Source organism: Schistocerca serialis, chromosome 1 (genome assembly GCF_023864345.2).
Source record: "Schistocerca serialis cubense isolate TAMUIC-IGC-003099 chromosome 1, iqSchSeri2.2, whole genome shotgun sequence".
In the NCBI taxonomy this organism is placed as follows: domain Eukaryota; kingdom Metazoa; phylum Arthropoda; class Insecta; order Orthoptera; family Acrididae; genus Schistocerca; species Schistocerca serialis.
The window spans coordinates 116,848,152-116,875,860 of NC_064638.1; the positions used below are offsets into that span (position 1 = coordinate 116,848,152).

The following is a 27,709-nucleotide window of genomic DNA, read 5'->3' on the forward strand; positions in this document are numbered from 1 at the left end:
CCCTCATCTGTATGTGAGGTTGCTATAAGCAGGTAACAGGTTTTATCTGTTCTTGAGCTAAATGGGAACCAAATTATTCAAACTACTCCCTCTCTGTCAATTTCCTGTTTCCTTTCCCCACATCACAATTTCATTTTCCCCCTCTCAAATCCTCAAATTCATTTTTCACTACTCCAGTCTTTCCCTGAAAATCATAAAACTTCACCTCTTGTTTTGTGTGTTTCCTGCCTTTCACACACAACCTGCACATCCGCAGGAGATGGAGTCACTTCTGTCCCACTGCAGTAGTGCTACTATAACCACAATACACAATAAACTCACAAAAATCCAAAATAATCACCAATAAGGTATATGTTTGACAATTAGCTGTGGAACTGTGAGTAATGAATTCCATAGAGATTTATAGCTTTACACCTATTATTTCCTTTGCTAGATCAATATTCTGGAAAGGAGGATACACACCCACTACAGTCTCTTGCTAATATTACACCATGTTTGCAATGCTCATTGATTGGAGTTATAGTGAAAACATTTTATTCATGGCACGTTCAGTTGGTGTCATTATCTACTAATAAAACACTCAGTGGAGTCTTTAAACCAAATGGAGGGGTATATTGAATATAGTTTGAACTACGTGTGGAAATATACAACCTGTATAACAGAACAATCTAATATTCTGTTTGTCGAAGAATATCATTGGCCTACAGCTCTAAAACCAACAAAGGATGTGAAGCATCACAGTGTTCATTGAAGTAAATTTCCATCATGATTTCCCATACTTCGAGACTCAGTAGTGACTTGCAGATACCTAACCTATACTTCATGATGATATAACTTTGGATACTACACTACATCACTTAAATTTTGTTTATATAGTGATTGGAATAACAACAAATGTCTTCAAACTGAAGATTAGTTTGAACATCAGAGTTCTCTACTAGAAACAGACTAGCTGGATAGTATATCTACTTTCCTGCAAACGACACTTAAATTAACTTCCCCAGCCAGTTATCAGAGAACGTACTGTTCATTGTGGGCTATGAGCGATGCTACAGCTTGGCATTTTACACATACATAAATCATTGCCACAGGTTAATTGAGCAAAAATCAACTGAAAAAATCAACTAGAATCAACCCCTGAACATTCCGATTTGTAGTCAGACACTTTATCCTAATGACACATAGGTACTGATTGTATATGTTTGTAATATATAACACAATATTCCAGTAGCTTGAAGATTTCATTGCAATGTTGATCATTCTTACTTCAGCAAATAGTTGTTTCTTTCTTGAAGTACTCCCATCCTGTATCACAGGTAACTTGTAATGAACCACAACCTGTATGGAAATTTATAACCATTAAAGAATGCCAGTAAGTGCAAATGGGGCAAGACATTGTAGCCGATGTAGTGAATTTTAGGTTGTTTGTTTCCTTGTCACAAGATAACTGTATGAGTTTCTGTACAATATATACCATGTTAAAAAACAATAGTATAAACATGTTTCATCACGTTAATCCTTCTGCTGCATAGTTACTAAAAGTGTGCTGAAACCCATGGCTTACAACATGAAATGGGTGCAAATTATCATGGCGCAATTGTTTCATCTGTGTGGTTGGGTATCCTCGTCAAACTATTATCTTTGGGAATGAGATTTTCACTCTGCAGCGGAGTGTGCGCTGATATGAAACTTCCTGGCAGATTAAAACTGTGTGCCGGACCGAGACTCGAACTCGGGACCTTTGCCTTTTGCGGGCAAGTGCTCTACCAACTGAGCTACCCAAGCACGACTCACGCCCCGTCCTCACAGCTTTACTTCTGCCAGTACCTCGTCTCCTACCTTCCAAACTTAACAGACGTTCTCCTGTGAACCATGCAGAACTAGCACTCCTGAAAGAAAGGATATTGCTTGGGTAGCTCAGTTGGTAGAGCACTTGCCCGCAAAAGGCAAAGGTCCTGAGTTCGAGTCTCGGTCCGGCACACTATTAACTTTGGGTTCGTGCTCTGTTCCATGTTGGCTCCATTTTCCAAAGTGCATCTTGTGTTTAGTGGAGTTCCTTTTTGCATATTTTCTATGTCCATGACTTTGGGTTATTGAATACAATGTATGTAATAACAGAAATAGTTTTGTGAACATTTCTATATTCGGATCAGTTATCAGTGGCTCTCTAAATCAGTTGCAACAAATTTCAGCTTGCTTCCTTTGAAAAGAACACAGTCTGCTTCTTTCCTCATTATTGCCCTATGTATTGCGGTTGCCCATTAAACACTGGATATAGTTTGACTTTATATCTTTGTGTTACACATCTAATTTCTCAAGTATTTGATGTTAAACCAGAAGATATCTTGGCACGGTTTTCTTGTACTTCATTTTTAAAAAAATCACTCTTTTTATCATTTTTGTGCAAATTTGCTCAATTTTATTACGTTCAAATGGTTGTGTGCATAACCTGTATTTTGAATGCTTTTTATAGATTCAGAATTCACTCTCTTTTGTGTTTTAGAAAACTATTATGCCTTTCTATGGTGTTTCTGGCTATGGCACGTTAGCCCCTGTTTCTTACTTGCAGATTTCTTCAACTTGAGGTAAAGTGTCCAAATGTAGTGAATACGATTTCGTTTCGGGTGCTATGGGATGTACACTATTTGCGTATGTTTTACAACTGATACATAACAATTCTCTGTTACTTCACAATTGCCATGTAAAAAGCAATCCATTGAGCAGTAAGGGTAAAAATAACACAAAGCTGTGATTTTCTGTACTTTTTTCAACTGCATTCTGTCAAGGTAATCAGCAAGCATTGAAGTTAGACTGACATGAGTGTATATAGTGAGTGATTTTTACACTTGACCAAAGTGGGAATATGTTATTTTATGAAATGGCTAATTCAACTAGAATGAAACTGTAATTGATTCTATGTGTTATGTAATTGCAATCAAGCACTTATGTATTTCTAGTGGTATCCAGGTTCAGTTGTTCTTTACTCACATGAGCCATGTGATTGTTCTTTATACTTTGTTTTCATTTTCTGTTATGTTAATTGCTAGACTATATTGCTTGTGATCAGCTCAATGTATTGTTTAGTTAACTCCTCTTTACAGTTTGCAAGCATGAAAATGAAGATACAGCATCTTTCTCCAAGCCACGAAAATGCATGGTTGATGAACTGGCTACTGTGAATTGCAGTTTGAAAAAGGATGTGTCAATAAGTGTTTCTGGCCCAGAAGCTTCCAAATTAACGAAACCTCAAGGTAATGACTAACACACAAAATGGATACATGAATTCATATATTTCGTATATGACAAAAAGTAAACTTTAGAGGTTGATACTTATGCACCAAAAATTACAGGTGCATATTATGTGGTAAACTTCAGTTTATCTTGGCACGGTTTTCTTGTACTTCATTTTTCAAAAAAATCTCTGTTTTTATCATTTCTCTATAAAAATTTGCTCGATTTTATTGCATTCAGATAGTTTCATGCATAACCTGTATTTTGAATGCTTTTTATAGAATCAGAATTCACTCTCTTTTTTGTTTTGGAAAACTATTATGCCTTTCTATGGTGTTTCTGGTAATAGTACATTATCCTCTGTTTCTTACTTGCAGAGTTCTTCAACTTGAGATAAATTGTCCAAACATAGTGAATACGATTTCGTTTCAGGTGCTATAACATGTATGCTATTTGCATATGTTTTACAACTCATACATAACAATTCTCTGTTACTTCACAATTGCCCTGTAAAAAGCAATCCATTGAGCAGTAAGGGTAAAAATAACACAAAGCTGTAACTTTCTGTACATTTTTCAACTGCATTCTGTCAAGGTAATCAGCAAGCATTGAGGTTAAACTGAGTAATTTTTACATGTTTCAGATGGCAAACATACCATGCCAAGGACTTGGCCAAAGTGGGAATATGTTCTCTTATGAAACAGCTAATTCAACTAGAATGAAATTCTAATCGATTCTATGCATTGTGTAATTGCAATCAAGCACTTATGTATATCTAGTGGTATCTAAGTTCAATTGTTCCTTTACTCACATTAGCTATGTGATTGTTCTTTATGTTTTGTTTTTATTTTCTGTTGTGTTAATTGCTAGGCTATATTGCTTGTGATGAGCTCTATGTATTGTTTAGTTAACTCCTCTTTACAGTTTGCAAGCATGAAAATGAAGATACAGCATCTTTCTCCAAGCCACGAAAATGCATGGTTGATGAACTGGCTACTGTGAATTGCAGTTTTAAAAAGGATGTGTCAATAAGTGTTTCTGGCCCAGAAGCTTCCAAATTAACGAAACCTCAAGGTAATGATTAACACACAAAATGGATACATGAATTCATATATTTCGTATATGACAAAAAGTAAACTTTAGAGGTTGATACTTATGCACCAAAAATTACAGGTGCATATTATGTGGTAAACTTCAGTTGAATTTATGAAGATAAGATGTGACAGCAAAACTCTGTAAAGTTATTTAATATAACTGGAATGAGCTCATTCCTTTCTAAGATTGTTTCTACTATAGGATTTATGTACAAAAAAAGTTAAATAAACTGAGAAGATTAACAGAAAAAGAAGGTATTCATGAAAGTGGATGCAGCTCTTGAGATTCAGTAGGGAGTACCAGAAAGCTCCCTTTACTTGTTTTGCTGAAATCATTATTTATAGCTGAGCCTAGTAAGAACTTTTGTAGCAAACACAATTATATGACCATCAAGAAGTCCATGAAATTGCCCCTAAGCAAACTATTCCCAAATCTCTTATCAACTCTAATGTTACTAAGTTGTTAATCTATCCCCATCCTTTTCATCCCAGAAGGCAGAAATTAATAACTTACTTTCACGAAGATATTTTCAGCTTCAAAAAGCTGTATGTAAATGCAGCAACTGCTCCTCTGTTAAAAGCAAGAAGGAAAGATCTAAGCTGTCCCCTCACTAAGCATAGACATCAGTCCTTAAAACACCTCCTTGCCAATGAGAAATAAATTCATTTGAAATTTTGTGGGTTGTTGTAAGTACATGTACAAAGAAGAATGTTCTATTCACACTGGGTGAAGGAATGAAATCTAGGAATAAACATATTGTTCAGTGGGTAGTGATGAGATTTTACAGTCAGTGTTGGAGTTACTAAGAGAACTATTTTTTAAATAAAACCAACTGTTGCATTATGGACATTAGTGCAAACAATTTGTTGTCAGTTCAGTGGCCAAGAGTAGTAAAGTAATTGGCTGTGGCAATTGTGGTAATAATGATGATGAAGTGACACAGAATTTACGGGCATGGGTAATCAATAGGAGGAACATATACACAAATGGAATGCAGTACTTCAGACCAGTAATTTGATGCCCTAATGTTTGTGAAATCAATAGGAACTGGAGGTAACAGCCTCCTTACTGCATGCCACTCATGTCATGCAGCTGTTGTCCTGAAGTTCAACTGGAGTATCATCCTAAGCTTCCTTTGCGAATACAGGTTAATTCTGATTGTGGCAGAGACCAAATTTCAGTCCCAATAAAATGAATTGTGCAGAAAATAAGGGAATCAGTTGAAATTAATACAGGGTAAATAATTTCAGGTTGAAGGTGCTAATATTTGTGTTATCTGAATATCTGAAATTAGGTGATTGAATTAGGCGTTAAATTCAAACGCAGTCCACTTCAGTGACCTTGAAAATGTCAGTACAGGATGTGATGAAGAATCTGCTGGATGCCTGCATCAACACCATTGTGTGATTGTGAAGTACATTAAAGGTAGCTTCCTCACAGAAACAGCTCAATCGGAACAAACAAGATACAAAATGGATCCTCTCAAATACATAATTTGTTTGTATTCCACCAGTGAATTTTAATTGCAATACTCAAATTTAACTTGTCATATTTTTTTGCAATTAGTTTCCAGTCTAGTATATGGTTTCATTTTGTACAATTAGCTCTTAGCCAAAGGTTATGCTTATGCTTCTTTGTAGATCATAGAGACCAATGTCAAGATAACTTATTGGCCTCCATGCCAGGAGTATGCATGCTTATGGACTGGATAGACCAAAGTACAGTTTGAGATTTGGTGTAACTTCAGATAGTTCTCCCGCAGTATCCTCTAAAACAGCAAATCTTCAAGCTAATAGCTAGTTTTTTTGAATTTACCAAACAGCATGTATAATACAAGCCTTTTCTATTTGTAACATGTATTAAATGGTAAATTAAATTTAAGTACTTGTAGTTTTGAGAAAAGTGAAGTTAAAGTTAACAAGATTTCAAAATTTTCTTGATATTGCAAAATGAAATTTCAATTTTTTTGGGTTTATATTAAACTTAAAAAAACATTTTGTAACTGTCTCTGTTTGCAACTCAGAATAACTAGTTAATGTAAATGCTCAGCTTTTACCACAATTCGTAAAAGTCTACATGCACTTGTATTCCTTTGCTTCCAGAATATTGTGAATTAAGAAGAATGTGATTTATGTCTTCTCCATAATACTTTATTGTTTGTTGTTATCAATTGAGTTATCATAATATTGCCAAACAAAATATTCAGATACAGCTACAGGAACGCCATGCCATTTGTGGCTTATAAAAATAAAACAAAATAAGAAAGAATACTGTTTTATGCATTATCTCATTGTTGAAAATACACCCAGGTGACAGTCATGGGATACCTGCTAATATTGTGTCCGAACTCCTTTTCCCCAGTGTAGCGCAATAACTCAATGTGGCATGGACTCAACAAATCTGCAGAAATATTGAGAATGCTGCCTGTATAGCCTTCTACAATTGCGAAAAAGTAGCTGGTGCAGGATGTTGTGCGCAAACTGACCTCTCACTTATGTCTCATATATGTTTGATGGGATTCGTGTCTGGCAATCTCGCCAGCCATGTGACACTTCCCAGTTACCCAGAATATTCTTCAAACCAATCGTGAACTATTGTGGCCTGGTGACATGATGTGGTTGTTTGTGAACATGAAATTCATGAATGGTTTCAAATACTCCTAGCACCGTGCCTTGTGGACAGCTTGGGTCCATAGCTTTGTGGTGTCTGCACCACACTCAAACTCTACCATCCACGCTTACACACTGAAATTGAGACTCATCTGACCAAGCCAAGGTTTTCCAGTTGTTATGGGTGGAACTGAGATGGTCACGAAGCCAGGAGAGCCCAAGAGATGCTCTGCAGGTGATACTGTGCTGTTCGCAAAGGCACTCGTGTTGGTCGTCTGCTGACACAGCCCATTTACGCCAAATATCACAACACCATCGTAAAGGGTAAATTTGTCCTACACCCCACATTGGCTTCTCTGGTTATTTCATGCAGTGTTGCTTGTCTATTGCCAGTGACAATACTATGCAAACACTGCTGCACGTGGTTGTTAAGTGAAGGCTGTCAGCAACTGCATTGCCCATGGTAAAGAGCTAATGCCTGGAAGTTGGTATTCTCGGGACACACTTCACAGTGTGGATCTTAGAATATTGAATTCTCTAATGATTAACTGAATGGTATGTCCCATGTGTTTATCTCGAACTACTATTCCATGTTCAAAGTATGTTCGTTCCTGATGTGCAATCATAGTTATGTTGGGAACCTTTTCACATGAACCACCTGAGTACAAATGGCAGCTCCACCAATGTAGTGCCCTCTTATACCTGGTGCATATGACACTTTCACCATCATACGTGTGCATATTGCTATTCCATGAGTTTTGTCACCCTAGTGTATTTGTACCAACTGGATCACTTCCCTCTTCTCACATATCATAGAAAGGTTATTTAGATAACATACAACATAAAACATCAGTACGATGCTGCATGAACATAATGCAAATTTTTGACTAAGCATTTAAAATAGTTCTTCAAAATGAGAAAGAGTTCATAGCTTGGTCCCTGAAGTTGTTTCTGATCATTTGATCTGGTTCAAGTCCCTTAAGCAGATCATTGCCAGTTGTTGTTTTGGTTGTCTTTCTTTATGTGCAAGCAATTGAGTAGAACAATTCATGATGGGTAGGCAACATAAATGGAATCAAGTCCAGAAGCTTTACTATGCTCTAGACACTATTATCTCATTTTTCTGGGAAATATCGCTTGAATCCCTTTGCTTCTGACTCACTCAATTACAATCTGTGGGTGAAATACAAACAATGTATTTATTTGATAAGGCACGAGTTGTATCTTGTCCGTACGGACTGAACTGCCTTTATAAGGAAGATACTATTTGTGTACTTCATATATTACTCGTGTTGTAAACATCTGGGAGATTCTTCATTGTGTGCTGTAGTGATATTTCTGGTGCAGTAGCAGTTTTATTGTGCAGGTTTTCCTTCATTTGTTTACATTGTTATTTCCAAGTGTAATGTTGCAGAGATTATCAGTTGTTTGGAAAACAGATATCAGACTTGCGATGTATGTAATGTTAAAACATTTCACTTTTTCCTTTGAATTTGTTTTAGTTTTACTTCTGGCAGGTAAACTTTATTAATCAAGTCATTACTGTAGCCCTCTCTGAGTGTTCATCTTAGACAGATTGCATGGAACAGTTCAGAGGTGTAATAACATGTGGCATAGGCAGTAACAATTAGGATGCTGTAAGATTCCTTTTGCTGCTGCTCACTGACCCAATGGCCTACAGTGCACATTGCCACACTGTTGGGAAGTGTCATCTGTCGTCTTTGTGTGTGATTACTGGTTGCTGGCATAGTCCTAGTTTGCAGATCATTTAGTTACCACATGAGCACGAAAATTAATAGTCATTTATCGTACCCAATAAAGACGTAGTTTTATAGAACCTTTCAGAATAACAATTATTTATTGTTGTACGAGTTTCAGTTCCAAACTCAAAACAATTTTGGTGATATATAAAATTACGTAAAATCTAGAATCTGTATCTTCCCATTAAAAAGAGAATTCTGATATGTTAATATGTTTTTCTAAGTACATGAGATGATGGCTTAAAGCCAATACTTTATCATAAAATGAAGCTCAAGAGATTTATGTTTATAACAATAAAGGTTCATTGTTTTTTATTTTCCACACGGTTTTACTATTCTTAGCTGTCTGACTTAAATCATTACATGTATTATACCCTGAAGAGTGAGTGAGGGGGTGAATTCTACACATAGTTGATTTATGGATCTGGAAATGTGTTAGTAATAAATGAGGTATTATAGTGTGAATCATATTGTGTAGTTGAGTAGTGACTCACATACATGGTATGATGTGTTTAAAAAGAACACTGTAAAATATTGCTCGAACAGCGAACAGTATGCACTTGTGGAAGACAAGCTATAATGGAATTACCAATACACAGCGGACAGTGGAGTGAGTGAGGAACCAAATGCTGCACGTACATGATGTATGAATCGTTAAATCTGTTAATAATTAATGATGAATGTGAGTCTGAATTGCAGTATATTGTGTAATTGAGTGATGAGTCATGTACATGGTATGATGTGCTTAAAGTAAAGTAGGCATGTGAAAATGAGATTTTGTTTAGTGTATTTGCTTTCTGGAAATTACTAAATTTGGGAAATGTTTCATTTGTATCTTCAGCCAGAAAACTATTGTCAGTGTTGTTCATTTTATCAACTGCATGCTGAATTATGTCATCAGTAAGCAGTAGCCTAAAAAATTGAGCAATGATTCTTGTTTTGTTAGCGGATGAGACCCCTTTCCTGTAGATCATTAAACCAAGTCTCACTTACTTTATTAAACTTCTCCCAGTAGGAGTTCTTCATCATCATAGAATTCATTAGCACAATGTCTGCGTCTTCACATTCTGCAGTTTTGTCATGTTTCCACAGTCTCAAGATTCCACCTATCGTCCTTTAATTCATTGTCTTTATACTCAGAATTGCTGTGTTCTTGTAATATGTGTATTAATTGATCAGTATGGTGTGTTTCGTTGTGCCGAGAACATCCTGGCGTTGTTAGGTTATTTGCCATTTTGATCAGTGTACAGCACATACATTTAAGCATAAGAAAACAAAATGTTACATAGAAAAAACAGTTTATGGAGGCTTTGTTGTTTGTACAAACATCTTTTCACAAGTGCAAAACTAGAATGTATTATTCTTCAGGGGCCTATTCAGAAAGTAGGGAACATTTTAACATTAAAAAAAAAACTAAGTACAAGAAATACATTTTATTACATACATCTGAAAGAGCAACTGATATACTACTTTTCCACATAGTCACCAAACACATTGAGGCACTTACGATAGCAGTGGACAAGCTTTGAAAGACCTTCGCCTTAAAATTCTGCCGCCTGAGAGTTCAGCCAGTGAGTCGTGGGCACCTGGAGTTCCACGTCATCGTCAAAGTGCTTAGTTGCAAGCCAGTTCGTCATCTTAGGAGCCAAGTAGAAGTCGCTTGATGCCATCAGGGCTGTAGGGCAGATGAGGGAAAATTTCCCATTTGAATGAATTAAGGAGTTCTTTAGTGCGGTTTGCCATGTGAGGTCGGGCATTGTCGTGCGAAAACAAAATTTTTGGATGTCATCTTTCCTCAGCATTTGTTTTGAACTCCTCCTCTAAGGCTGTGCAAAGTTTGACAGTACTGGGCAGAATTTATGGTTGCTCCACACTTTCGAGAAAATCGTTTCGTCAACTTTAGCGACAAGATCGTCAGTCACAATACTCGTGCAGCCACTATTCTCTTCATCATGAATGTTGGTTCAGCCATTTTTAAACCAAATGCACCATTTCAGATGAAACATTCACTCATTACGTTGTTTCTGTATACTTCGCACAGTTCACGATAAATTATTATAGGTTTTAGGTTTTTTTTGCCAACAAAAACCTTATCACAGACCGCATCTCATGACTGGCGGGATTTTTGATTCCAGCGCACATTTCAAATTCGAATATCGAAAATATCAGACACGCAGAGACGTTCCCACTGTCACGGATGGATGCCGACTGAGCTGCTGAACATGCACACACCAAAATATACACAGAAATGTTCCCTACATTCTGATTAGCCCTCGTATAATGTGTCACACATCTTTGTTTGTCACGGGAAGGCTTATAAGTGTCAGCAACACTGGGCAACTGGCATGAGTTGAAACATATAAGTAGCAACTAGTTGACTACCTATGGCTAACAAGGTGAAATGGGTGCAAATTATTGTGGTGCAATTGTTTTCTCTGTTTGCTTGGGTATCCATGCCAAACTATTATCTTTGGGTTCGTACTCTGTTCCATGCTAGCTCCATTTTCCAAAGTGCATCCTGTGTATAATGGATTTCCTTTTAGCATATTTTCTATGTCCATGAATATAGATTATTGAATACAATGTATGTAATAATAGAAATAGTTTTGTGAACATTTCTATATTCGGATCAGTTATCAGTGGCTTCTCTAAATCAGTTGCAACAAATTTCAGCGTGCCTCCATTGAAAAGAACACAGTCTGCTTCTTTCCTCATTATTGTCCTAAGTGTTGTGGTTGCCCATTAAACACTGATTATAGTTTGACTTTATATCTTTGTGTTACACATCTAATTCCTCAAGTATTTGATGTAAAACTAGAAGATATCTTGGCACGATTTTCTTGTACTTCATTTTTCAAAAAAATCGCTCTTGCTATCATTTCTCTGCAAATTTGCTCTATTGTATTACATTCAAATGGCTGTATGCATAACCCGTATTTTGAATGCTTTTTATAGAATCAGAATTTGCTCTCTTTTGTGTTTTAGAAAACTGTTATGCCTTTCTATAGTGTTTCTGGTAATGGCACATTATCCCCTGTTTCTTATTTCCAGAGTTCTTCAACTTGAGATAAAGTGTCCAAACATAGTGAATACAATTTCGTTTCAGGTGCTATAACATGCTATTTGCATATGTTTTACAACTCATACATAACAATTCTCTGTTACTTCACAATTGCCCTGTAAAAAGCAATCCATTGAGCAGTAAGGGTAAAAATAACAAAAAGCTGTGACTTTCTGTACATTTTTCAACTGCATTCTGTCAAGGTAATCAGCAGGCATTCAGGTTAGACTGAGTAATTTTTACATGTTTTAGATGGCAAACATACCATGCCAAGGACTTGGCCAAAGTGGGAATGTGTTCTCTTATGAAACAGCTAATTCAACTAGAATGAAATTCTAATCGATTCTATGCATTGTGTAATTGCAATCAAGCACTTATGTATATCTAGTGGTATCTAAGTTCAATTGTTCCTTTACTCACATTAGCTATGTGATTGTTCTTTATGTTCTGTTTTTATTTTCTGTTGTGTTAATTGCTAGGCTATATTGCTTGTGATGAGCTCTATGTATTGTTTAGTTAACTCCTCTTTACAGTTTGCAAGCATGAAAATGAAGATACAGCATCTTTCTCCAAGCCACGAAAATGCATGGTTGATGAACTGGCTACTGTGAATTGCAGTTTGAAAAAGGATGTGTCAATAAGTGTTTCTGGCCCAGAAGCTTCCAAATTAACGAAACCTCAAGGTAATGACTAACACACAAAATGGATACATGAATTCATATATTTCGTATATGACAAAAAGTAAACTTTAGAGGTTGATACTTATGCACCAAAAATTACAGGTGCATATTATGTGGTAAACTTCAGTTGAATTTCTGAAGATAAGACGTGACAGCAAAACTCTGTAAAGTTATTTAATATAACTGGAATGAGCTCATTCCTTTCTAAGATTGTTTCTACTATAGGATTTATGTACAAAAAAAGTTAAATAAACTGAGAAGATTAACAGAAAAAGAAGGTATTCATGAAAGTGGATGCAACTCTTGAGATTCAATAAGGAGTACCAGAAAGCTCCCTTTACTTGTTTTGCTGAAATCATTATTTATAGCTGAGCCTAGTAAGAACTTTTGTAGCTAACACAATTATATGACCATCAAGAAGTCCATGAAATAGCCCCTAAGCAAACTATTCCCAAATCTCTTATCAACTCTAGTGTTACTAAGTTGTTAATCTACCCCCATCCTTTTCATCTCAGAAGGCAGAAATTAATAACTTACTTTCACGAAGATATTTTCAGCTTCAAAAAGCTGTATGTAAATGCAGCAACTGCTCCTCTGTTAAAAGCAAGAAGGAAAGATCTAAGCTGTCCCCTCACTAAGCATAGACATCAGTCCTAAAAACACCTCCTTGCCAATGAGAAATAAATTCATTTGAAATTTTGTGGCTTGTTGTAAGTATACGTACAAAGAAGAATGTTGTGTTCACACTGGATGATAGGAATAAACATTTTGTACAGTGGGTAATGATGAGATGTTACAGTCAGTTTAGAAATTATGAAGAGAACAATTTTTTAAATAAATCCACCTGTTGCATTATGGACATTTGTGCATACAATTTGTTGTCAGATTACTGGCCAAGAGTAATAAAGTAATTGGCAGTGGCAATTACCATAGGTTTTTAGTGGTAAGTTTTTCATTCCATGTGTTTTAGTTTTACTTCTGAGAAATAAACTTTACTAATGAAGTTGTAACAATATCTCTCTGAGAAAACTAGATGGGTGTTCATCTGTGTATGTAGGAGGGAGGGAGGGAGAGAGAGAGAGAGAGAGAGAGAGAGAGAGAGAGAGAGAGAGAGAGTGCAAGAGTGCGTTGGAGAGCTCTGCATGTTTGCTTACTTTCCTGTCAAGGATTCGTAACACAGCTGTAGTACTGTGTGGTACTATGTTGAGGTGTTTTACTAAAGATTTTGTGATTCGCTTTTGATGAGAGAGAGAGTGATTCAGAAAATATTGGATCCAGTTTAAACAACATTTCTGAAATTTTTTGATAATTTTAGATAATTTTGTGACTCTTGTGATGGGCTAAAGAATTCCACATGTCATGCTGTGCAGTCATAATTCTGACAATTTCTGATTACTAAATATTGGTGAACTGTGTAGTGTTGAACAAGTGTACCCAAATTGATAATCATCACTGACTTTTCAAATCGTATGGTAAATGTTCAAGTTGCTGTTTTTAGACAGTGTATCGTGAGTTGTGTGCTTATGCTGGCTATTGTTGAGGGAATGTGAACTGAGTGAATGCAACACTACAAACTATAAACAGGTAAATGTTTTTGCAGAAAGAATTGTCTTCTAGTGCAGACTTGGTAGCAGATTATGTATTGTTAAAATCAGAATAAAGTGCAAACATATTTTATACAATAACTTATTTTATTGAGTAGTGTCTGTTGGTATATCTGTGATAAAGAAACCTTTTCGCAAAAGGAAAAAGAGCATTTTATGCATGCTAGTGTAGCTGGTGTTTTAAACAGCTATACCAGGTTGGTTCATATTATACATTGCCTCGGGGCAAGTAAACATTTTAAGGAAACTCACAGAGGTACGTGAGTTAATTCCAGTAGACAGAAAGACCCTACTCCGTCACAGCTAATTTTATGTTGCACTTAGTTTTTATCCACCAGTCCTATTTTTCTGTTGTTGAATTACTAGATTATTTGGGAAATATCACATTTATTACCACCATTGTGTTTTTGAACAGTTAATGATCATGTTAGGAAGTTGAAATAAGCTTTCAGTGATCATGTTAGGCAGTTGATATAAGCTTTCTTCTTCTTACAAAACTGCTTCATCATCTTTCTGAGCTTTTTTGTTTTGTTGTTTCAAGCTTCTGTTTGTTCCATTTCTCAGTTTGTCAAGAATTCCGAATAAATCTCTGTTCTTTAACTATCCCCAGGGAACTCGCATCTCTTTTGTGAGTACTTGCTTGTCAACTCCGGGCGATGCTTGCCAATGAGTATGTTCAAGCCATGGCTGGGGCACGGTGACTCCGAGCGATGGTTTACTGGCTGGCTTATCAGGGTAAGACATATGAAAGTGTTGAGATGTATGACCCCAAAATGTTCCCTTCCATAACTACACTGTGTGAGGGACTTTAGGACTCAGAAATGGGGAGAAATACTCCCCCCAAGTACTTTGCTTTTTTTTTTTTTTAGCACTGTCATGGGTTCCTTTTTGGCTACAAAACCACTGTTCTTCGTCGCCACTTTGAGTATAGATTTGGGAAAGTAGCAGCAGTCTCAAAAATGAAAAGTGGTCCCGTTTTGATTGAAAATAGCCTCTCTCCTCCTTAGTCCCGTGAACTGCTCGCATGCATCAAGCTGGGTGGCATGGGTGATATTCCTATAACTATTACCCCTTAACAGTTTAATATGGTTCAGGGAATCATCTTCCACTGTGATCTCCTTTTACAGAATGATAATGAGTTGCGTGCCGATTTGGAGTGATGGGATGTGCATTTTGTCTGTCACATCCTGCAGGGATTAAAAGACAACAGGATGGATACTGGAGCCTTCATCTTGATCTTTGTAGGTGACTTGTTGCCTGGGAATCTCAAGGTGATGGCGCTTTGCTGTGATATCAAGCCACATGTTCCTCTACCCATGTGCTGTTACAAATGCACATGATTTGGACACAAGTTTTCACATTGCAATGTCAGCCCTCTAGTAGGTATTGTGGATTTCCCCTCGTCTGTGTCAAATGTGGGGAGCACCATTCCCCCTGTTCACTGGACAGCACCATTTTCCAATGGGAAAATAGAATCCCAGACTGTAAGACCCTTGCCTAATATTGGGTGACTTCAGTTCCCACAACTCTTTGTAGCATAGAACTACAACTATTGGCCACTGTAAAGCTGTCAAAAAGTTGCTTCCAGAGCTCAATCTTTTCCTTTTAAATCCTCATATTCCCATACCTTTTACTGTGGCATACAGATCTTATTCGGCCATTGTGCTATCCGTTTACAGCCCAGGTCTTCTCCTGTCCATCCATTTGAGAGTCCATGATGACCTGTGTGACAGCAATCATTTTCGGATCATGTTGACCCTCCCTTGGAGTCTTTTGGTTCTGTTCCAGGTCAATTTTTACCAAGGCTGTTCTACTTTTGACACTTTAGTCTGCCTGGAGTCTGTCATTGAATCAGCTTTTGTCCAATGTCAGCATCTTATTTCTGTCTTCTTTGACTTATAAAATACTTGATATCACATGACATCACCACATCCTCGCTACCTCCACTGCCCACTCCTGTTTTTTGTCCAGAATGTCTCGTCCCAACATACTTTCCAGCTTTATGTTGGTGCCACCCACAGTACCGCCCCCCCTCCCCCCCCTCTACAAGTGAATGGTGATCCACAGGACTCTGTATTGGTGTGCCACTTTTTCTCATGGCTATTGATGGAGTAGCTGCAGTTGTGGGATCTGCAGTGGCACTCTCCCTGCATCCTGATGGCTTTTGCATCTCAAGTGTGGGTATTGCTTGACACCATCTGCAGTGTGGCATACAAAAGGTACAGACCTGGGCTCTTTGGCTTTTCTACTGCCATGTCATGCATCATGCACTTTTGTCACCATTTAACTGTTCATCCCCAATCAGAATGCTACCTCACTGACCAAGTGCTCAAAGTGCTGGAGTCTTCTTGCTTTTTAGGCTTGGTCTTCAATGCCCGATTGACGTGGCTTCCCCATTTTGCCATCTTAAGCTAATGTGCTGATCGCGCCTTAATACTCTTCACTGTCTCAGCAACAGTAGCTGGTTTGGCTGCAGACGGCTCTACACTCTAGTGGCTCTACAAAGCTCTGATCCTGTCCAATCTTGATTATGGGAATCTGGCATATGGCTCAGAATCACCTTCAGTGTCGCAGATGCTGGACTCGATACGTCATTGTGGAACCTGACGTGCGACAGGTGCCCTGTGAAGAATCTACTCATGGAGGTTGGGGTCCACTCAGTACAGATCAACTGTCAACTGCTGCTCAACTATGCAGTAAACATTTGCTACTCTCCTGATCACCCGAACTACCATGCCCTTTTCCCTGGAAGCAGAGGTACCTCCCACAACACAGGCCAAGAACTGGAGTCATGATTGCAGTTTGCATATAGTGTCTCTGCTCTGAACGCCAACTTCCCCCACTGTCACCTCTTAGCCACGAGAAATCGCTTGTGCCCTCATGGTGTGTACCTCAGATCTGTCTCAAGCTAGCCTTTAGACCAACTCTGTAGACCCCATGGTTTTTCATTGCTTGCCCCTGGGCATCCTTGACACATTTTCAGTCTCAGAAGATGTATAAACTGATGGCTCTATGGTTGACAGACGAGCCAGTTTTGCGTACTTACATGCGGGGTGCAGTGAGCTACACTCCCCGCCAAACAGATTCAGTGTATTTGTTGTAGAATTGGTGGCCATTGCTCAAGTCCTCAGGCACCTTTGTTATTGCGCTGGCAAGACGTTCTTAATCCACAGTGACTCCCTGAGTAGTCTTCAGGCTATTGATCAGTGCTGCCCTTGTCACCCATTGGTTGTGACTATCCATGATCTCCTTTATGATCCCCACCAAGCTGGAGAGTGGGTTGTATTTGTATGGACCCATGATCACGTTGGGATTCCAGGGAACAAACAAGCTGACTGCTTGGCCGAGTTGACTACCAGGATGCTGACTTTAGATTTGGGGGTACCTGAATCAGACCTTCGGTCAACTCTGTGCCATCGACGTCGTCGTCGCACAACAGTTTACAAAAATATAGAGAACATTGAACTGACTACAACATCAGGAGACAAAAAGAATCGCATCCCAGTGAAGAGTGTTGCAGCCCACACCCTCGTCGATGGACCTAGTGTATTTCTTGGCTGTTCACTTAATTTCAGCTTCGAAATTAACGACACATTCTCACATGGAAATGGATGGTTCACTCCCCCGCCATAGTGAGAGGTGGTAGTGGAGTTTCTAGTGTATCTGGACTTGAAAGTTTTAATGATAGAGATGTAATTGCGTATCGTACCTACCATATGTTTGAACTTACTACTAAAGACTTTGGTAAATCAGCTTATGACTCTACTTCTCCACTTGTATACACGTAACAAAAGAAAACTCAATCCTAATGAATCTGTATTTATATGGATTAAAGGTAAAGGTGTATGTGAATATGTAAAATTTGTTGGTGATTGTACTGTATATTTTCATAAATAAAGATCTGTAGCGTCAGCCAGTCAGTCAGTTGTTGGAGGCTTGAAATATGGATTGGTACACTCTGGTTCCTAACTGTGCATCATAAAGGAGACCACAACCATGCAGCAGTTTTCTCGTAATGCTTCTTTTGCAGGGTATCTACAATTTTCTGTTGGCTTAGCATTGGCCATACTTGGCAGATCCATGGCCAAATTCTCTGACACGAGGATTCACCTCACTGTCACTGTGGCATCCTAGTGGTCTGCCCTAATTTGGCCCCCTTATGGCAAAACCTTCAACTTGTTGACACGCTACCTCTGTCGCTAGCAGATGACATCAAAGCATCTGATCTGGTTGTGTTTGTCACTTAAGGGATTGCAGGGGTGCCCCGTCGCATGCTCCAGTCCAGGGACCCTATGGTTGAAGTTGATTGGTGGTCTGTACTGGCTCCTTCTCTTTTTAATTCTTCCTTTTTTTCCCCATCTGTCACAGGTTTACTGTTTCATCATCATTGTTCTCTTTCCTGAGATTTTGTCAACTTGTCCATGTAGCTAGTTTTCATTTGATAATGGAGGATGTGGAAGCACGGATCAGATGTGGAGGTTGCGTCTCCCACTGCATAAGATGCCTGGGGGCCTCAGCTGCTTTCTGGACTGGATGACTTTCTGACCTCCTCCCTTTTTACAGCTCTCTCGCTCTCCTCTGCTTGCTTTTATCTCTTTGTTTTCTGGAGTCTTGGATACTGTTGAGTTCATTGGGAAGTAGCCCTCCTCTCTGGGGCCATCCCCAGCTGGACACACAAAGGACTGAGGGACATGAGATGGAGATGGAGAGGGTTGTATGGGTGCACGATGGCAAGGTCTTCAGCATAGTAACAGATTGAGACAGGTGTCAAGAAAATACTCAGAACAGTAAGATAAAACAGAATGTAAAACACAGGTGGGACGAAGCATGCCGTCAGCAGTAAAACATGGACAACACAGGAAGAAAGTGGTAGAGGGAGCCGAAACAATATAGCAGATGGAAGTGGCTGGCTGACCACAAGGAAAAAAGGGAGGAGCCAGCCACTTTGCAATACACTAAAACCTCCAGCCTAAATGTTTAGGCCAGAGTCCAAACACATCACAAAACTTTAAAACCCTAGACACACACATCTTATCATTAGCTAAAACACAGGGCAGATCCCCATCAACTTGTGCTTCTGCCCTTGCATCGCGGTATAAAATGCAGTCTGTTAAAATGTGCCGGACAAAGATGTACACACCACAAGCATCACAAAACAGGGGATCCTCCCACCGTAATAGAAAGCTATGTGTGAGAGGACAGTGCCCAATCCGAAGACATGTGAGGGTCACTTCTTCCTGCCTGAGCAACCAGCAGGAGGAACACCACGGCCGAGTTGTTGACTTCACCAACTGCAGTTTATTGGCCGTCACCGCCAGCCATTCTTCCTCCCACAACTCCATGCACTTCTTGTGGAGCGTGGAGTGCGGAAATGACAGACTGCATGGGAATAGGACACTGGACCACATCCTGCTCTCCGTAGGCCTCCTTGGCAGCCCAGTCAGCCTGTTCATTGCCCCATGTTCCTACTTGACCAGGCACCCAACAGAAGGACACCTCCTCACCCCACCATTGGAGCAAGTACAGTTGGTCATATATCAGCTGGACCATCTCCTCAGTTGGTTACAGATTCTGCAATGATTGTAAGGCACTAAGAGAATCGGAGCAGAGGAGAAATCGATTGCCCTGAACACGATTCATCTGCTCCAGTGCCTTCAGGATTGCGTAGAGCTCCGTTGCGAAAACAGTTTATTCATCAGGGAGGTGAATCCAGGTCAACATGATCAGGGAACACCACAGAACAGCCAAGGAAATTCCCTTGTTTGAAGCCATCAGTGTAAATGATGGTAAAACCGCAATGCACATCTAAAATGTTAAAAAACTGAGATTGGAATGTAAAATCTGGTGTACTATGTTTCTTAAAATTAGTCAAATCTAAAATAAGTCTGGGTCTCCGGAGGAGCCAAGGTGGAAATCTGCTCCAACTGCGACGGAAAACATGAAGACCAGCCATATCCATCGGAGAGAGGCAATCCTGTGCATGAATCCCATAGGGCCATGTCTCTCGTTGCCGGTTATGAAATGCCATGCCAGAGGAAGCTGAGCAGTGGTATGGTATGCAGGTGTGTATGGTGTGGACAAAGTTTTATACCCTGGCTGCCGCCGCATATGAAGTGGCGGTTCACCAGCCTCTGCACAGAGGCTTGTTAAGGGGCTAGTTCTGAATGCCCCAGTGGCCAACTGAAGCCCTTCATGGTGCACAACGTCCAACATCTTTAAGTTAGAAGGCCTCGCAGACCCATACACTGTGCACCCATAATCGAGCTGAGATCGCACAAACGCCCTGTAAAAGTGGAGCAGACAAGTCCTGTCAGCTCCCCATGTACTGTGGCTAAGACATTTTAAAATACTTAAAGCATTAAGTGACCGTCGTTTCAGGTCTTTAAGATGAGGTAACCAACTAAGCTTCGAGTCAAAAATGAGCCACAGAAATCTCATCACATCTTTAAAAGTAAGGACAGTGTCCCTCATTCTCAATTCAGGAAAGGTTAAAATCGAATGAGAACAGTGAAAAAGAGCACATACGGACTTCTCGGTGGAAAACATAAAACCACTCTTCTGCGTCCAGTCACCCAAACGTCTAAGAGTAAGTTGCAACTGACGCGTTGTCGTTGCAAGGCTTGAAGAAGAGCAAAACAGAGAAATCATCCACAAACAAGGAACACTTGACAAGACTTTTCACTATGGAGTTAATGTTATTAATAGCTATGGCAAAGACAGTCACACTTAAAATGTTACCCTGAGGGACACTGTTCTCTGCTCAAAGTGGTCAGACAGGACGTGACCAATTCGGTATCTAAAATATCGTGGTGAGAGGGAAGATTGAATAAAAAGAGGAAGACAACCACGAAAACCCCATTCGTGAAGCTGCACCAGGATGAGATGCCTCCAAGTAGTATCGTAGGCCTTCTTGATGTCAAAAAATACACCTAGAAGGTGATGACGGCATAGGAAAGCTTGTTGTATAGCCGCATCCAGGAGGGCAAGGTTATCGAAGGTGGAACGAAACCTCCTGACTATCTGAAAGCGACTAAGGAGTTGCCGGGATTCTAACATCCAGACAAGGGCGGTTGACCATCCGCTCCAAGGTCCTTCCCATGCAACTTGTGAGGGCAACACTATGGTAGCTACTCGGGCTCGTGGGGTCTTTCCCAGGTTTTAAAAAAGGAATTAAAACTGCCTCACGCCACGAGTTAGGAAAGTGACCTGACGCCCAAATGGCATTAAAAAGTCCGAGGAGGATTTCTTTGTTGCGCCTTGTGAGTTGCCGTAGCATACAGTAATGGATCCTGTCGTGACTAGGGGATGTGTCACGAGCTGCAGACTATGCAGAATCCAGCTCCCACATAGAAAATAGGCAGTTGCAAACTTCATTAGAGGTGGACTGGAAGTCCAAACTACACCTCTCAGCAACCGCTCTATGGCGCTGGAAACCCGGATCCTGACTGGTTGTTGCAGTAACCATGGCAAAATACTCTGCCATAGTCTGGGCAATGTCTCATGGATTCGTATAGAGAGTGCTGTTATTCATTACAGAAGCCATGGGGCACCTCCCTCCTCTCCCAGAAATTCTCCCGATGGTCTCCCACACAATGGAACATTTGGTGGAACGATTAATGGTGTTCAGGAACTGTTGCCATGACCTCTTCTTGCTCTCTCGAATAATGCGGCGACATTTTACCCTCGCCACCCGAAAGGCTGCAAGATTCTCAGCAGTTGGCCAACCCCGGAACCTACGCAGAGCTGTATGCCTTGTCCTGATTGCAGAGTGGCATTTGGCACCCCACCAAGGGACAGGTTGTCGCTTTCGGTGGCCTGTGGACTGGGGAATGGATGCTGCAGCGGCGTGGTGGACCATTTTGATAATATGATCCACCCATGCCTCAACATTTGCACAGTGTTCGAACTGGACCAACTGGCTATAAAGTGTCCAGTCGGCCCCACTGTGCACCCATTGTGGTGGTCTCCTTTTGAGGCCCATGCCATCTGGCAGGTAAATCTCCAGATTGGGAAGTGATCACTGCCATGCAAGTCAGCTACCACTTCCCATTGAGCACTGGCGGCAAGAGCTGGAGAGCAAAGCGAGAGATCAATGGTAGAGAATGACCCAGTCACTGTGCAGGAGTGAGTGCTCTGTCCTGCTTTGAGCAAGTAGGCAAGTAGGCACAGGATGACAGGAGAAGCCTCTCTGCTCTACCCCTGGGACAGGTAATTGCAGAGCCCCAAAGTACATTGTGGGCATTAAAATCGCCACAAATAATAAACGGCTGGGGGAGTTGTGTAAGAAGGTCAGTGAGGGCCGCTTCATCAAGTGCATCATGTGGGGCCAAGTAAAGAGAACGCACAGTCAATGGATGACGCACGTGCACGGAAAAGACTTGTAAACTCGTTGTAAGCGAGAGAGGCGAGGAGTAGTAGTCCGTCCTGACGAAAATACCTACGCCTCTTCTAGCTCTCTCTCCACGCAGGTCGTCCTTTTTGTGGAGTGTATAGCCTCGTAGCTCAGGGGAGTAAGATGGATGGAAATAAGTCTCCTGGAGACACAGACACAGAGGTCTACCCTGAGAGAGTAGACAAAGTTTCTCCACATGCGTCCTGAATCCCTGCAAGTTCCACTAAAGTATGGGAGCCATCTATGACGGGGGTAGCACCTTCATCCTGTCTCTCCGACGGGGTGGGGAGACTGCAGCAGGTGGAGGGGCAGTCGTGGGGCGAGATGATTGCCCCACACATATGTCGTACTCCATCAGCTCTGGGGCAGAGTCAGATGAAGCCTCACGTAAAATGACATCTGCATGGTCAGACAGTTTACCATGTGATTTGACTCGCTGTTGCTGCTGTATAGGAGCTTTCTGCAGTTTGGTGGGCTTTGGGGGAGGCGACATGGGAGTGGTAATGGCCGTACTGGGGTTCGGAACAGCCTCAGTTGTTGGAGGCGCCAGGGGCTGGCCCAAGTTTGCCTCTGTACCTTTTTATGCCGTTGAAGTAGGGGCTACAGGCTCTGAAACACTGGCTGCATTGCAAGTGCAGTGACTTCTGCAGGTGTTAATGCCAACACTCACCACCTCTGTCTGCGTAGAGGCATCGGCTTTTGGAATAGGCTTCTGACCCATGGATGCAAAAGATGTAGCAAATATGGGAGGTTGCATCAACTTGTAGATCTTTTTGGCCTCACCATAGGAGATACACATGGTTGTTTTTATTTCGTGGACTTTGTGTTCCTCTAAAAATATTCAGCAGTCCCTGCTCCATACAGGGTGGTTTCCAGAGCAAATGATACAGTTGGCTGGAGATGAGCAACTAACTCCTTCATGAATGGCCTTACCACAGTTGCCACAAGTCGCTTCACCTTTACACCCTAAGGTGGTATGCCCAAAATGCTGGAATTTAAAACAGCGCATTGGGGTCGGGAAATGAGGCTTCACACTAAGGCGAAGGAAGCCAGCTTTAACATGTTCAGGAAGTTTCGTGCTACTGAAGGTCAGAATAAAGGAGTTGGATTTGACAAGATTGACATCAACCCTCCTCATGATATGTTGGACATCAACGATACCTTCCGGAGCCCACTCACATTGCAGTTCTTCCTTGGGAATGTCAACTAGATCCCGGCATGTCACAACACCTTTGCTATAATTCAATGTGCTGTGCAGTTCAGTGTCTATGGCATACTCCCCAAGGCATTTAGCAGATTGGAGGTTAGTTGCTTGCTGGGAAGTGGAAGTTTCCACTAGCAAGGTCCCATTACATAAGTGCTTCACCGATTTTAAGGAGCCACAGATTCCCCCAAACCCTTTTGTGTATAGAAGGGCGAAACCTTCTCGAAACTAGCCTCCTTCCGTTTCACAATGAGAAACACGTTCTGAATACCAGAATGCATTCTGTTACCAAAGACTGGACTTGTCAAAGAAGTGCCGGAGTCAGTGGGACTGACTGCTCAAGCCCTCTTAAGAGACTGGGTGTTAGAACCTTCCAGCAGCCCACCCTCTCCACTGGGAGGAAGAAAAGAGGATTTCAAAGGATCCATCTCGGTCCCAAGAGCAGCTAGGGAACTAGAAGTCCACCTAGACAGAGCCCTGCGTGCCTAGGTAAGCCTTATACAACTGAGGTGCAGCAGGTTCCCCAGAGGTTGCCCGCTAACGGCTGTTCCACCTCAACAGCCATGTATCTCATCAGCGCGCAGCACACCTTGAGATTGAGGGGTTGTTTGTAGAGGTTTATTCCATCCTTGCTATTCGGGCGGTCAAGCCAAGCTCCCCATTCCATGAGACACACAACGTTCCACCGCAGCGCTGCACAGTGGTCGCTTTAGTATGCCCAGAGCTTACGGTGAATGGGGACTGGCAGTGCTTACCCATCCCCAGCTCAGGAAACCTGGGGGCAACTGAGGGACAGATGACCATGCAGTTTGATACCTTTAACCCCATCAATCCCTCTATCCAAGTCTTTTAACTTGTTACCTGTGATGCCAATTTTCCTATATGTCTCATTCAGTTATCGTGCTGCCAGTTGGTCTGAACAGATTTGTGGCAGTTAACAGCATTATCTGTCATCCCATGAGACAGGATACATGTGCTTTGAGCCAAAATCTTACACAGACAAAATATAGAAGTTCTGTATCTATGTAATACTGACAGCAAACTTCATATCTGCACATGAAAGGATGCTAGATGTCAAAACACATATAAGTGCCAGTGAGAGATGGATCATGTGATAAAGCTTGCATACTGTGCTCTGTCCTTCCGGACAAAGTGTCTTGATGGGTGTCCCTCTTGTTCAACTGTACTGTCCCTGTGCTATGTGTTTTCAGATTGAACAGGGTTTTAGCTACTGCAAAGCTATTGAAATAACTGTCCATTCAAATATGATTGCCAACATGTAGCTTCTCCTCCAATAAATTCAGAATGGCCTTTTCAGCATGAGATCGAGTACCCACAATGTCAAACAACCTATTGTACAAAGGGCACTTATTTATAAAACTATCCACATTGTTCAGCATGTAAATTTTTATATCAAATTTATGCCTTCTGTTTTGAATATATTGTCTAAAGGACAACTTCTCCTGTCAAAGATTCATTGTTCATCTGAAAATAGTTCTCTTCCTGTGTAATACCTTGGATACTTTGTGTTGTGAAAATAATTTAGTGTGGGTCATATTTTGCACAGTAGGTCATTTTGTTTTGACTCTACTGGCTGTAGATATTTAGAAAAAAGTAATAAGTGTAAGATGATCACATGTATATATTTGTGGTTATACTTAGTGCTGTTGTTATGCTTTGAAACAGAAGATCTTTTTTTTGGTAGTCTTGTAGTCTGACAGTTTTCACATTAGTTGTATGTAATAAGATACACAACTAGTCAAATATTTCTTCAATACTAAGAGGTCCAAGTTACAAATCATAGATGCACCATTTGTATCTTCTCTCAGAAAATTAGTCCCACTGTTGTCGTTCAGTTCATCAGCTACACACTGAAGTATGTCGTCAGTAAATAGAAGCCTAAAGAAAACTATTAGTGTGTAGTTAGTAATATAAATAAGCAAAAATTCTCATTTCTGCTCAGTAAACTATTCCCACTGTTTTCATTCATTTTATCAACTATACACTGACAAGGCTTAGTAAGTAGTAGCCTAAAGAAATCCATTGCTTTATTGATACTAGGATAAATAAGCAAACATTCTTATTTTGTTAACAGATGATATCACATTCATTTGGATCACAATGCCAGGTCTCACCTGCTTTATTAACTTCCTTTAGTGTGAGTTCATCATCACCATCACCATCGTCATAATCATAGAATTCACCACCACACTATCCACACTTTACAATTCTTGACTGTCACAAAGCATATTTCAAAGTTATAGTTCCACACTATTCTCATTATGGTAACTTTCCACATACTCAAGATTCCACCCACCTTCCTTTGGTTCGTTGTCTTCATACTCAAAACTGCTATTTTCTAATATGTTCAGTAAGTGAGTGTCAAAAAATGTTTCATTATTCCTATTCTTTTTAGTGTTGGTAGGTCCTGGTGTTGGTTGGTTATCTAGCATTTCAGTCAATGTCATCACAGATAATGAAGCACAAGAAAACAAAACTGTAGGCATGAAAAACTGTTCTTCCATAATTACTTTCTATTATTGTATTTGTTTAGTTTCAGTTTGTACAAAAAGATCTTAGTAAAATGTTGTGTTTATGCTTCTTTACAGATCACAAAAATGTATGTGAAGATAATTTATTGGCCTCTGTGCAAGGAGAATTTATGCTTAATGAACTGGATAGACAAAAATACAGTTTGAGATCTGATCTAACTTCAGATAGTTCTCACTCACAAGTCTCTAGAACAGCAAATTTTCAAGGTAATAACTGTCTTTTTAAACTTAACAAAACTGTGTGCAATACAGTTTTTTACTCATAGCATATGGTAAAATAAATTTGAGAATTAAAATTTGTAGATGGATTGCAGAGAATGTATTTATTTGAGAATGTATATGTTGCATCTTGGTGGTCCTGATTGAACTGCATTAATAAGGAAGGTGCCATTCATTTAACACACATTATTGATGTTGCAAGCACCTGGGATATTCTTCTACACATGGTTTACTGACATTTCAGGTTCAGCAGCAGTTTGGTTCATGAGCTGGTATCATAATGAATAAGAAAATAGGAATGCAGCTAACGTTCTATGAGTTAAGTGTAGGAATTTATGTTTTTCTGAAAGTATTCATCATCATCATCATCATCATCATCATCATAAACTGCATCCCCTTCAAAGTAATCTCTGTCAGATATAGTACACTTGTCCCAATACTTCCAGTCTGGAACTCACTTTTCATTATGGTGTTCAGGCATTACCTCTCACATGGACAGTACAGTGGCTGATGGCCTTCTCTTAACGACTGAGTGTGTGTAAAGTTGCCAATGCCAACAGACAAGCAACTCTGTTTGAAATAACCACAGAAATCGGTGTGGAATACGACGACCATATCCATTAGTACTCTTTTTACAAGGATATTGGACATGTCAAAGTATTTACAAGATCAATTTAAAATAAGCTAATTCATATACACATACATTTACAGACTTCTAGTTAAAGACAATCAATAGGTTTACTCCTGGTATATAACAATTTTTTTACAAATAACTTATTAAATAATGTAATGCCACACTGTTCACTCATATCTCACTATCAGTCACTGCACACACTATACGCGCATTGTTTCGTAACACTTTACTCACTACGCACGCGTGCATGCGTGCGCACACACACCACACGCTTGCACACACACCACACACGTGCGCACGCACACACACCACACACGCGCGTACGCACACACACACACACACACACACACACACACACACACACACACACACACACACACACACACTGGTGATCTCTGGTCCATTTTCTGTACCACAACTTCCCATTTGCTATCCTGAAAAACTGAGTCAGCTTTCCTCTATAATGAGTGAGATGTTGAGCTCAGAAAGGGGAAGAGGTGTTAGTGTTGTGCTATGCACAGCTTGGGGGTAAGTATTTATAGAAAAGGAAAAACGAAGGGAAAAAACATAGAGTGAGCATGTTATGTGGAATTTTGGATGTTTTGTAATCATTATTATTATTTATTTGATAACTTTTTTTTACCAAACACCTACTCTGTTTTATCTAA

At 40.1% G+C, this 27,709-nt stretch overlaps 1 protein-coding gene and 1 non-coding gene across 13 annotated transcripts in view; one reads left to right on the forward strand and one right to left on the reverse strand.

The window, feature by feature from the left end:
- The window catches only part of LOC126463202 (uncharacterized), a 188,574-nt gene that overhangs the window by 95,880 nt on the left and 64,985 nt on the right, over window positions 1–27,709 (forward strand). For 8 of the 12 annotated variants that reach the window (XM_050096134.1, XM_050096137.1, XM_050096138.1 and 5 more), the window contains 4 exons: window positions 3,102–3,251; window positions 4,156–4,305; window positions 12,290–12,439; window positions 26,246–26,395. In XM_050096134.1, coding sequence (XP_049952091.1) covers window positions 3,102–3,251; window positions 4,156–4,305; window positions 12,290–12,439; window positions 26,246–26,395 — 600 coding nt within the window. The remainder of the gene's footprint in view (window positions 1–3,101; window positions 3,252–4,155; window positions 4,306–12,289; window positions 12,440–26,245; window positions 26,396–27,709) is intronic. The other 4 variants (XM_050096136.1, XM_050096139.1, XM_050096145.1 and 1 more) reach the window with 4 other exon arrangements.
- Window positions 1,712–1,786, reverse strand: Trnal-caa (transfer RNA leucine (anticodon CAA)). The gene has a single exon. It is a non-coding gene; the product is annotated as a tRNA-Leu (tRNA).